Source organism: Leptonychotes weddellii, chromosome 14 (genome assembly GCF_054177405.1).
Source record: "Leptonychotes weddellii isolate Sample4059 chromosome 14, ASM5417740v2, whole genome shotgun sequence".
Lineage (NCBI taxonomy): Eukaryota > Metazoa > Chordata > Mammalia > Carnivora > Phocidae > Leptonychotes > Leptonychotes weddellii.
The window spans coordinates 26,634,928-26,647,194 of record NC_138382.1 but is presented as its reverse complement, the minus strand read 5'-3'; the positions used below and the strand labels follow the sequence as shown (position 1 = coordinate 26,647,194).

The window sequence follows — 12,267 nt, the reverse complement described above, 5'->3', positions numbered from 1 at the left end:
ATGAACTTTGGGTGTTGATGTGTCAATGTACATTCATCAGTTGTAACAAATGTATTGCTCTGGGGGGTATATTGATAATGGGGGAGGCTATCTGGGGGCAGGAGGTATGTGGGAACTCTGTACCTTACATTTAATTTTGCTGTGAACCTAAAACTAATCTAAAAAATTAAAGTCTAATAAAAAAATACATCTGCAAATTTGTTTACAGTCCCTTTCAAAGGGTGGAGACTTAGCATAATATCCTCTAGGTCTATCCATATTGTTGTAAATGGTACGATCTCATCCTTCTTGTGGCTGTGTAATTCCTTCTTGTGGCTGTGTAATATTACATATTAATATTACACAGCCACAAGAAGGATGAGATCGTACCATTTACAAACATATATACCACATCATCCTTATTCATTTTTCTATCTATGGATACAGGTTGCTTCCATATCTTAGCTATTGTAAATAATGCTACAATAAACATACGGGTGCATATATCTTTTTGAATTAGTGTTTTCTTTATTTTGAATTAGTGTTTTCATTTTCTTTGGTTAAATACCCAGTAGTGGAATTATTGGATTGTACTTTATTTCTTTAACTTTTTAGAAACTCCATACTGTTTTCCACAGTGGCTGTACCAATTTACATTCCCACCAACAGTGAACATGTTCCTTTTTCTACAACATCTTTGCCAACATTTGCTATGTTTTTATTTTAGCCATTCTGATGCATGTAAGGTGATATCTCATTTTGATTTGCACTTCCCTGATGATTAGTGATGTTGAACATCTTTTCATGTGTTTGTTAGCCATTTGCATACCTTCTTTGGAAAAATGTCTATTCAGGTCCTCTGCCCATCTTTTAATCAGATTGTTTTTTTTAGTGTTGAGTTCTGTAAGTTCTTTATATATTTTGGATATATTATGCTAAGTGAAAGTCAGACGGAGAAAGACAAATACCATATGATTCCACTCGTAAGTGGAATCTAAAAAACACAATAAACAAAAAACAGAATCTGAACTATAAATACAGAAAATTGGGGGCGCCTGGGTGGCTCAGTCATTAAGCATCTGCCTTCGGCTCAGGTCATGATCGCAGGGTCCTGGGATGGAGCCCCACATCGGGCTCCCTGCTCCGCAGGAAGCTTGCTTCTCCCTCTCCCACTCCCCTACTTGTGTTCCCTCTTACTGTGTCTCTCTCTGTCAAATAAATAAACTCTTAAAAAAAATAAAAATAGAGAATTTGATCATTGCCAGAGAGGAGGGTGGGGAAATGGGTGAAGGGCAGTGGGAAATACAGGCTTCCAGCTATGGAATGAATAAGCCATGAGAATAAAAGGCACAGCATAAGGAATACGGTCAATGATATAATAGCATTCTATGGTGACAGATGGTAGCTGTCCTTGTGGTCAGCATAGAGAAGGTATAAACTTGTCAAATCACCATGTTGTGCGTCTGAAACCAATGTAACATTGTGTGTCAACTATATTCAAATATAAAAAAATTTTTAAGTGAAAGTTAATTCCCCTTCCCTTGAATTCAGGTCAGACTTAATGAGTCACTCTAATCAACAGAAAATGGTGTTAAGTGATGCTATCGGAATTCCAAGGGTAGATCATAAAAATGGATAGCTTTTGCCTGGCTTTCCTTGAATTACTGGCTCTGGGGGAATCCGGCTGCCATGTGAGGACAGGTAGGCAGCCCGTGGAGAGACCCATGTGGGGGCACTATGACCTCCCACTCACAGCCAGCCCCAACTTGCCAGCTGTCACACATGATCCACCCTGCAGGCGGCTCCTCCAGGCCCAGATGAGCGACCGCAGTGCGACCTCAGTATTGTGAAAGACCCTGAGCCAGAACCATCCAGCCCAGCTGCTCCTGGAACTGTGAGGATAATAAATGTTCATGGTTGTTTTAAGCCACAGAATTTTGCAGTTAATTTCCTATACAACAAGAGATAACAGATGTAATAGCTTCCTCCCCCAAAAAGGTCAGTTTTTAAATTAATATTAAAGAATTAATTTCATTTATATAAAATATATTTGATGATACTGGATAAATTCCATGATCCTTTAGCAAGATGAAGAGGAAAAAAAGTTGTTTTTACATTTTAAAAAGTTCTTTGTCCCAGTCACAGGACCTATTTTATTTGGCCTCTCATCACTATATGTTTACATGTTTGTATCCTTTATATGTCTAAAAATAAGGAAGTCCAAAACACTTTACTATTTCTTAAAGATTTATTTGAGAGAGAGAGAGAGTTAAAGAGAGAGAGCAGGAGCAGAGCGAGAGGGAGAGAGAAAATCTTAAGCAGACTCCACACTGAGCACAGAGCCCGATGTGGGCTCAATCTCACAACCCTGAGAACATGACCTCGGCCGAAATCAAGAGTTGGACACTGGGTGGAAGGATGGGTTAGCCTGGTGATGGGTATTAAAGAGGGCACGTTCTGCATGGAGCACTGGGTGTTATGCACAAACAATGAATCATGGAACACTTCATCTAGAACTAATGATGAATGGTGATTAACATAACAAAAAAAATTTAAAAAAAAAGAGTTGGACACAAACAACTGATCTACCCAGGCACCCCCACAACATTTTAATGCTAAAAATAACTTATACAGGTATCAAATTTGTATTCTAATTTTGAAAAGAGGGGGAAATTTTGGATAATTTTAGAATTCATCTCTTTTAAAATTAATATTTTTATTTCTCCACTTCTATCAGGATATACCTCCACCATTTAACTGAAATACTACTGGTATAATAAAAAATATATATGGTCTCTGGAATTTGAGTAATAGGATTCTTTTGTTATTCATAAGAAGCCCTTTGAGCAGTGCCTGGGTGGCTCAGTCAAAGGTCTGCCTTCCACTCAGGTCATGGTCCTGGGGTCTTGGGCTCTAGCTCCAGGTTGGGCACCCTACTCAGCAGGGAGTCTGCTTCTCCCCCTCTCTCTGCCCCTCCTCCACCTCATGCTCTCTCTCAAATAAATAATTTTTAAAAAAAAATAAGCCCTTTTGATCACACCTGAGTTTATGCTAATGAAGTGATTGAGAGTGGTGCCCTATATAGCCTCAGGATGGGTCTGGCTAGAAAGACCAAGAAAAACCAACTGATTAGAGGGTTGGAACTTTCTTGGCCTCACCCAGAGACCTCTGGGAAGGAGAAGGGTTGGGGGTGGGAGGATATAGATTAAGCTCTATAAAAACTCTTGAACAACAAGTTTTGATGATTTTCTGGGATGGTTAACGCATCCACATGCCGGTAGGGTGGTGAACCCCAAGTCCCACAGGAAAAGAAGCTCCTGTGCTCAAAACCCTTATGGACCTCGCCCTATGTACCTCTTCATCTGGTGGTTCATCTGTATCTTTTATAACATTCTTTAAAATAAATCGGTAGGGCGCCTTGGTGGCTCAGTTGGTTGGGCGACTGCCTTCGGCTCAGGTCGTGATCCTGGAGTCCCGAATAGAGTCCCGCATCAGGCTCCCTGCTCAGTGGGGAGTCTGCTTCTCCCTCTGACCCTCCCATCCCTTGTGCTCTCTCTCTCAAATAAATAATTTAAAAAATAAACTAACTGGTAAACATATGGAAATGTTTCTCTGAGTTCTGTGAGCTGCTCTCGCAAATTAATCAAATCCAAGCAGGGGGTTGTGGGTACCTCCAATATAGTTTGTTGGTCAGAAGCACAGGTGGACTTGGGATTGGCAATTAAAGAGGGGACAGTTTCGTGGAACCAAGCCCTTAACCTGTAGGATCTGATGCTATCTCCAGGTAGATAGTGTCAGAATTGAATTAAATTTGTAGAACACCTAGTTGAAGAATTGCTTTGTGGTGTTGGAACATACCCAGAATCCCCAAATGACTGACAGCATAAGTATTCTGGTAAGATTCCATCAATGATGAGATTCCAACAATACTAAAATACTTCCCTAACTGTGCTTGCCATGTTGCATTTCCATTTTCTTTTTCTCAGTGAAGATACTGCCTTTATTTCTTTGCATTTTTTCCTTATATACACACCAAAAAACCAGTCAATGTAAAGATAATTGCTTTTGCTTCTAACTCATTTACGTTGTTTCAAAAACCCTTATTTCTCTTCTTTATTCAACTTCACATTTCTGTGAAGCACTCATAGCATTTTTTCCATAGTTCCCATGGCACCTGGGACTTTTTAACTTTCTGACATAATTTATATTAAGAAGGTAAGGAGTAAGCTTCTTGAGAATAGTGATTATGTTTATTCACCGATTTTTCCTCACAGTGCTTTGCACATACTAGATGGCCAATGAAATTTAGCAATTCAGGCAATAGACCAAGGTTATCACTCAGATCAGCTGCTGTCTGCCTAAAAAGAATTAATGACAAAAATATAAGGACAAGACAGATTCTATTGTGAGAGACTAAATACACAAACAATGGCTAGACCATATACTACCACATAACTTTCACCCACAACCTGCAGCAACCTGCTCAAGAAACCAACACCCTTTCTAAAACAAACAACAGAAGCCAGTCTTCTGCAAGTTAGACTTGCAGAAAGCCAAATTGCTATCTTCAGTGACAATTCAGCAAACTGTACAATAACTTATGTAATAATTGGACCAAAATTATTGGCCAGGACTTGATTAATAATTGACAGCTTCCTGAAGTTTGGTCTTGGCTTCCAATGTAGGACCAGCCATACAAAGCCAAATATGCATCCTTAACCAATCACACAGGATCCCTTGATTCTACTTGCCCCCCTACATCTTCTGCATGCCAATAGTCCCCAACATGGGCATACCTGAAGCCTTTCCTTTATTTCACTATAAGGCTTTCCCACTCATCTGCCAAAACAAAAGTCTGATTCCCTTGCTACAATTTCAGAATAAATAGGCTTTGCTTTTCTCATTTGGTCTGTCTTCATTTATTTCCACAGGAAATAAGGAAAACATGTAAGGAAAATCCATTGGTATTATCCCAAGGATAAAATAATTCATATAAGCTGGTAACTTGGTCAGGAATAGGGCAAGGGAGAGCCTTGTCACAAACTCTATAGGCAAAACCCAATGATGTATGTCATCCAGCTGAAAGACACCTGCCATCCACAGTCTGGGGAACAGCTATTCTGTTTAGGTGCCCTAGAGGTCAGTGCAGAAGAGTGCCCAACCCCACCCAGGTGACACAGTCACCACCTGCAGCTGCATTACACAACATCCCCTCTAGTAACCATTTATTAAACACCACTCTAAATGATGTGGCTTAGAACATTAAGTTCCCACAAGTTCGTCAAAAGTCTCATTGTGACAGCTCAGCTGCTTGGTTCTGGTTGAATAATTTGAACATTAGAGGGGTTAGTTTCTTCTCTCTCTTCCTAAGCATTCTCACAATAAGCAATGTGCAATTTTGTGTAAACTTTAAACCCTGTAGCTTCTGTGAAGTTATAAGCTAATTCAGTCTGGTTAGCTTGAGATGACTTCACTGAAAATACTACACAGCAAGACACACCGTAGCTAAAAGTGATTGGGTTGGTTCATAAAGTACTTTTAAATTTGGTAGTAATTACAAAATATATAGTTATTGTAGAAAATCTAGAAAAAGCAAGGGAATAAAAAGAAAGCTAAAATCATCCATCATGGCCCATCCAGGGAAATGAATGCTCCCATTGACATATATCCTTTCAACTTTTTTTTCTTTATGTGTGTATGTGGGTGAAGGAGGGTGGATTCACTTGAACAGGATGACAACAGGGTTTTGAATTGCGTAGTTTTCCTTATTTCTTTGAAGCATGATTTACTGAGAATCCAACTGATAATCAAGGTATTCTTTCAAAGCACTTAAATGTCCAAGGGGAGGGGAGCATCCTCATGACAGATGAATCATCTGTACTTTCTTGATTCTGTCAGGCCACTCTGTCCTGTACATGATGGTCCCTCTGCCTGCAGCAGCCTCCCCCAGCCTTGTCCAGCAGAACATCACTATTCATCCTTCAATACCCAAACCTAGTCCTGCACCTGTGACCCCTTCCCTTTCCCTCCTAGTGGCTGAGTGTTCCCACATCTGTGCTCTCAGCATGCCACTGCATTTCCAACAGAGCAGTTGGCAAATGGCAGGGGGAATCTGGTATGACTGGATTTGTGCATATCTGTAAACAACGTAGACAATGATTTAGACTAGTGGTTAGAGGGTGGACAGCGGAGCTGGGCCGCCTGAGTCAAATTCTGTCTCCACTGCACGTTATGACATATCCTCTGTATGCCATGGTGTCTTTATCTTTAGAACAGATAATGGTGCTTACCTCACAGGGTTGTACTAAGGACTAAACTAACACATGCAAAGCACTTTTAAAAGTGGCCAGCACATGGTAAGTACTACATAAATGTTTGAGATTATTAAGTTATGTGTAAAAACTAACCCAAGTATCTCTGTGGTACTTATAGCTCTGTCTTCTTTTTGCTCAGCAATGAAGGCATTTAAGACTCATATAACTAACTAGCTCTTATTAGTTTCCTATGTATACAGTGAACAAATATTGGGTCTAGAATTCCTCTCTGACTACAACAGAACATGGGCATTCAACATTAAACCATTTGGATAATGCTGCTCCACTGTGGAAATGCTACTACTGGAAGTTACATGGACCAATTTCCTCTCCCCAGGTGGAAAACATTCATTAAGCATGACGTGTGCACACCTCCGCAAAACACTGATGCCCGTCTGACACATTCTGTGCCTGTACTAAGCAGAGCTTACTCTTCCAAGAAGCAAGCTTTGTTAGAGAGCCAGTCCACTTACAGGCAAGGAAGTAGCGGGGTTGGTGGCAGGGGGACCTCCTGACTGGGCAGTATTTTCTGAGCCACCTCAGAATAACCAGATGGAACCAGCCCCAAATCTCACAGAAGCCACTGAGTTTAAAGTTTAAAGGTAAGTTGCAAATTACTAACAGGAGCCTGATTCCAATGAGAGAAAGGAGGAGAAATGGAATTCCCCAATGTTCACATTATTCAGCTGGAAATGAGTAGCTGAACTTTTTTTTAAAAAAAGATTTTATTTATTTGACAGAGACAGACATAGCGAGAAAGGGAACACAAGCAGGGGGAGTGGGAGAAGGAGAAGCAGGCTTCCCACGGAGCAGGGAGCCGGATGCGGGGCTCGATCCCAGGACCCTGAGATCATGACCTGAGCTGACGGCAGGCACTTAACGACTGAGCTACCCAGGCGCCGTGAACTTTTTTTTTAGGTAGACAACTTTGACGTGTTTCCTAGGCTCTAATGCTCTTAAAAAACATCTTATTTTAGAGTATACTGTAAAAAGGGCTGACCTAAACATTTTCTGACTTTGAAAGTCTCAGAAAGGCATTACCTAAGGCTCGCTTTAAAAATATACAACTCGGGGGTGCCTGGGTGGCTCAGTCGTTAAGCGTCTGCCTTCGGCTCAAGTCATGGTCCCAGGGTCCTGGGATCAAGCCCCACATCGGACTCCCTGCTCAGCGGGAAGTCTGCTTCTCCCTCTCCCACTCCCCCTGCTTGTGTTCCTGCTCTCGCGCTCTCTCTGTCAAATAAATAAATAAAAATCTTTAAAAAAAATAAAAAAATAAAAATATACAACTCAGTTGGGGCACCTGGGTGGCTCAGTCGTTAAGCGTCTGCCTTCGGCTCAGGTCATGATACCAGGATCCTGGGCTCGAGCCCCGCGACAGGCTCCCTGGTCAGCAGGGAGCCTGCTTCTCCCTTTGCCTCTGCTGCTGCTCCCCCTGCTTGTGCTCTCTGTCAAATAAAAACTTTTTTTAAAAAAATAAAAATATACCACTCAGGAGGTGCCTGGGTGGTTCAGTGGGTTAAAGCATTTGGCTCTTGATTCAGTTCAGGTCAGGATCTCAGGGTTGTGGGATCGAGCCCCATGTTGGGCTCCCTGCTCAGTGAGGGAATCTGCTTGAGTTTCTCTCCCTCTGTCCCTCTCCCTGCTCACTTTATATATAAATAAATTCTTGGGGCACGTGGGTGGTACAGTCTGTTAAGCCACCAACTCTTGATTTCGGCTCAGGTTGTGATCTCAGGGTCCCGATCTCAGGATGGTGACCTCCGGGTCATGAGATCAAGCCCTGCATTGGGGAGTCTCCTTGAGTTTCTCTCTCTCTCCCTCTGCCCCTTCCCCCTTAAGATAAATGAATAAATCCTTACAAAAACATACAACATTTCACTTTTTAAACATCCAGTAAATCAGAATTATTATTTCCTAAAATTGAAATAGATAAGGCTTCCAGCTATCCTTAGGTCTCAATCAGTTCAATTGAACTATATGTGCTATTTTATCTTCTAAAGGCAAGGTCCCTGCCATCAGGAGAAATGGTTCACATTTGAAACCAACCAGGGAAGCAGTCCTCATCATAGTTTGAGTTACATTAGCCCACTGGATCTGCACTGGCTTCATACCTCAAGTTGTCTACTTTATTTTGGAGGGGGGAGGGGCAGGAGAGAGAACCTTAAGCAGGGTCCACACCCAGCTCGGGAGCCTGAGGCCGGGCTTGATCTCACCAGCTCCATCTCACGACCCTGAGATCATGACCTGAGCAGAAATCAAGAGTCAGACACTTAAGCCACTGAGCCACCCAGGCGCCCCTCAAGTTGTCTACTTTAAAACAAAATAGGGTGCCTGGGTGGCTCAGTTGGTTAAGCGACTGCCTTTGGCTCAGGTCATGATCTTGGAGTCCAGGGATGGAGTCCCGCATCGGGCTCCCTGCTCGGCAGGCAGTCTGCTTCTCCCTCTGACCCTCCCCGCTCTTGTGCTCTCTCTCTTTCATTCTCTCTCTCAAATAAATAAATAAAATCTTTTTAAAAAATAAATAAATAAAGTTTGGGGCACCTGAGTGGCTGAGTCTGTTAAGGGGCTGACTCTTGATTTCCACTCAGGTCATGATCTCAGGGTTGTGGGTTTGATCCCCCAAGTCAGGCTCTGCACTCAGAGCAGTCTGGTTGTCCCTCTTCCTCTGCTCCTCTCCCGGCTTGAACCCATGAGCGTGCTCTCTCTCTCTCTTAAATAAATAAGTAAATAAATAAAATCTTAAAAAAATAAAATAAAGTTTGCCATCTATATATCCTTTCTGTCCTAAAACCTGAAACAAAACAAAGTACCTTCTCTTTACCTGACTCCAAAAATATGAGACAGCATCTCTATGACTCAAAACCAGATAACCTCCAAGAGAATTCTTTCCTGTTTAGGGAGGGAGAGGGTGCTCTTCAACTCTGCCTAACTAATCCTTTGACATGTGAATTCATGCCTAAGCCCATGGAAGTCAAGTGCTCACATAAAAATACCTTTGAGGGGCGCCTGGGTGGCTCAGTTGGTTAAGCGACTGCCTTCAGCTCAGGTTATGATCCCAGGGTCCTGGGATTGAGTCCCGCATAGGGCTCCCTGCTCTGCGGGGAGCCTGCTTCTCCCTCTCCCACTCCCCCTGCTTGTGTTCCCTCTCCCACTCCCCCTGCTTGTGTTCCCTCTCTCGCTGTGTCTCTCTCTGTCAAATAAATAAATAAAATCTTTAAAAAAAAAATACCTTTGAAAGTCAGTCAGTCTTCAGACTATTAAAAATATTTAAATGTATAACAAAATTCTAATTCTATGAGTAAACTAAGCTTTTTTAACCAAGCACAAATCTTATTTGCATGTTTCCTTATAAAAATCATTTGAACTTGAAGAGTACTGCTGCCTTACACTAGGCGTAAGTAATGAAATTGGACATGAGATAAGAAAACAATGTGAAGCTCTAGTCCTATAAAGAAAATTGGGTTAGGAGAACACATGTCTGCATCTCCTATTTTTGCCACTTCCCTAGTTGTATGATCATAGGCAATTCCTTTTTCCCTTCAGAGTATCCTGACTTGCACAGAGGTGAGGACACTTCTCAACCCAAAGGATATGAGAACCATGGCCTGGGAGGGACGGTTGCCTGGGAAGTGGGGAGTCCTGCACGCGCGTTTGTGCACTGCCTTCCGCTGGGAAGTTTGCTGGCGCCTAGATAAAAACCTAGAAAGGCGAGGCGTGGACTCCAACCTAGGGTACAGAACTGACTGCTCCGGGAACTAAATATTCCACCATCTCCCGTCCCTTAAGGTACTGCCGCTATTTTATTTGAATAAACATATTCCCAGTCCTGGGCAATCCTAACCCAGAGCTGGATTTTCAGAGACCATAGAAGACAAATAGGCCAGAGCAAGCGGAGTCTAAGGGAGCCCTCCCCGCAACTTACAAACAGGATCTTCCATTTTCAAGGGTCTTTTCAAGCGGATGCTGGCGGGGACTGTCTTCTCAATCAGTTCATCAATGCTCTAAAATTAAAACATAAGTCCGTGAACACTGAAGGGAGAGGAAAGTGCTTCAGGAGTTAAAAGAGTCACCTCTGTGTTTTGCATCTACAAAGGCTTGTGGTAACCTCATTTAAAATCGCCTAATTAGGGTTTCTTTTTTAAAAAGAAAAGAACAACTCTGAGCAAACCAGAAATCACTTGGAGGAAAGCAAATAAATTCGGTTAGTGATTCCACCACTCCAGGTTTGATTTCAGTCAGCAACCGGAGATAATCGGATAAACCAGGAGGTCCTCCTTTTGCAAAGTTAGGGTTCATCAGGAGGGCGAGTTGGGTTGAAAAACAAGGTTCTGAGGCGCGAAGAGCGGGTGGAGAAAGTAAACGGGTGAGAGAAAGCTAGGGCACAGGAACCGAACTCGCGGGCTCGCTTCCACGCCAGGGCCCCAGACCCGGGAGCGGGTCCCACACGGAGCAAAGCGGAGCTCCGGGCTGGGGCCGGGAGGCCGCGCTGGCAGAAACCGGGCAGGGCGGGATGAGGCCCTAGAAGGCCGGTGGGGTCCTTACCGCCAGCCCCAGGGCCTGTAGCATCTCCCTCTGGTCTTTGTCCCCGGGGCCTATGTGCCTCCGAGCGAAGTCGTCGTGTCTGGGCAGGAGGCGCTCGAGGAGGCGCGAGTCCCCAGCCCTGCTGCTGTCCCCGCCGCAGCTGCTGCTGTCACGGCCCCGCGGTACCCAAAGCGGTCCCGTGCCTCCAGCCAGGCGGCGGCCGCCCCCGACTCCACAGCCCAAACGCAGCCCCCAGGCCCTGGCGCACGTCTGCATGGTCGCGGCCACAGTCCCCTGCCCGGCCCGCGAGGGTCAGCCGCGCTCTCGGCCTCTTCTGGTCGCAGTCCTCCAGGTGGCGGCTGCCTTCTGCCTGGAGCCCCTTATCGTTGGACGATTCGCAGGACAGACGGATGGGCGCTCGTGGGCAATGAATGGGCGTAGCGCTCAGCCTGAACACGCGCGCAAAGTTGTTGCTCCACGCGAGGCACCTGCTCGGCACACTTTAAGCGTCGCCCTGCGGGCGGGCGGTGGGATGGGGCCAGGAAAGCCTCGGCCAATGGGAGTTGACAGAGGGACGGGGGCGGGGCACACACCGCCCCGCCCCCTCTCCTACTCCCTTCTCAGGCCCTCAGCAGTCCTGCTCCTGACCCGGAGCCTGCCATCCTCAGTCACTCCTACTCCATCTCTGGCTGATGCGGGGACCAGGGCGATCCATGAGCTCGGGGCCAAGGTCTGGGACCGCACTGGCGCGGGATCCGGCTGCACAGCTGCGGGCGAAGTGCCTGGGGGAACTCAGCTGGGATGAAGGATGATTCTGATAGAGAAGCCAGGCTCAAATAATTAGTTTCCATTCATTAATTTTAGGGCATCGTTCCCGGTTATATTTCATGGAAACCAATATGGGCAGATGAAAGTTTTTTTATAGTTATGATTGTGGGCAAGTTATTCAACCTCTGAGTTTCAGTTTTCTCATCTCACACAGTTTGATGGATTTAAAGAGATTATACATTGAAAGAATTGCCCCAAAAATAGGCTTGAGTCACTTCTCTCTCTCTGTCTCTCCCCATATATATGTGGGGAGGGAGGGATGCAAAAGATATTGAGATATATATTTTGTACTATCATCTTAGTTGGAAAATTTTGTATATCTAAGTTCTCAGCTATCTCTTGAGATTTTTATCAAGAATGAACTTTCAAGGGTCACCCTGGTGGCGCAGTTAAGCGGCCAACTCTTGCTTTCGGCATAAGTCTGATCTCATGGTGGTGAGATGGAGCCCCACCTCGGCTGGCTGAGCGCTGAGTCTGCTAAAGTTTCTTTCTCTCTCCCACTGCCCGTCCCCCCCACCCCTGCCTCACACACTCTAAAATAGATAAATAAATGTAAAAAACGAACTTCCTGGCAGCTGTCTGGCTCAGTCTGTACTGCATGTGACTCTAGGGTTGTGAGTTCTAG

At 44.4% G+C, this 12,267-nt stretch overlaps 1 protein-coding gene across 3 annotated transcripts in view; it reads right to left on the bottom strand.

Annotated features, from left to right (window-relative positions):
• The window catches only part of GLDC (glycine decarboxylase), a 96,338-nt gene extending 84,490 nt beyond the window's left edge, over window positions 1-11,848 (bottom strand). For 2 of the 3 annotated variants that reach the window (XR_014139978.1, XM_081802965.1), the window contains exons 1-2: window positions 10,836-11,848; window positions 10,216-10,294 (exon numbers count right to left, since the gene is read on the bottom strand). Coding sequence is in view for 2 of the 3 variants with exons in the window: in XM_081802965.1 (XP_081659091.1) it covers window positions 10,216-10,294; window positions 10,836-11,090 (334 nt within the window). In the remaining variant the exon portion in view is untranslated. The remainder of the gene's footprint in view (window positions 1-10,215; window positions 10,295-10,835) is intronic. The other variant, XM_081802964.1, reaches the window with a different exon arrangement.
• Between the last annotated feature and the right edge of the window lie 419 nt (window positions 11,849-12,267).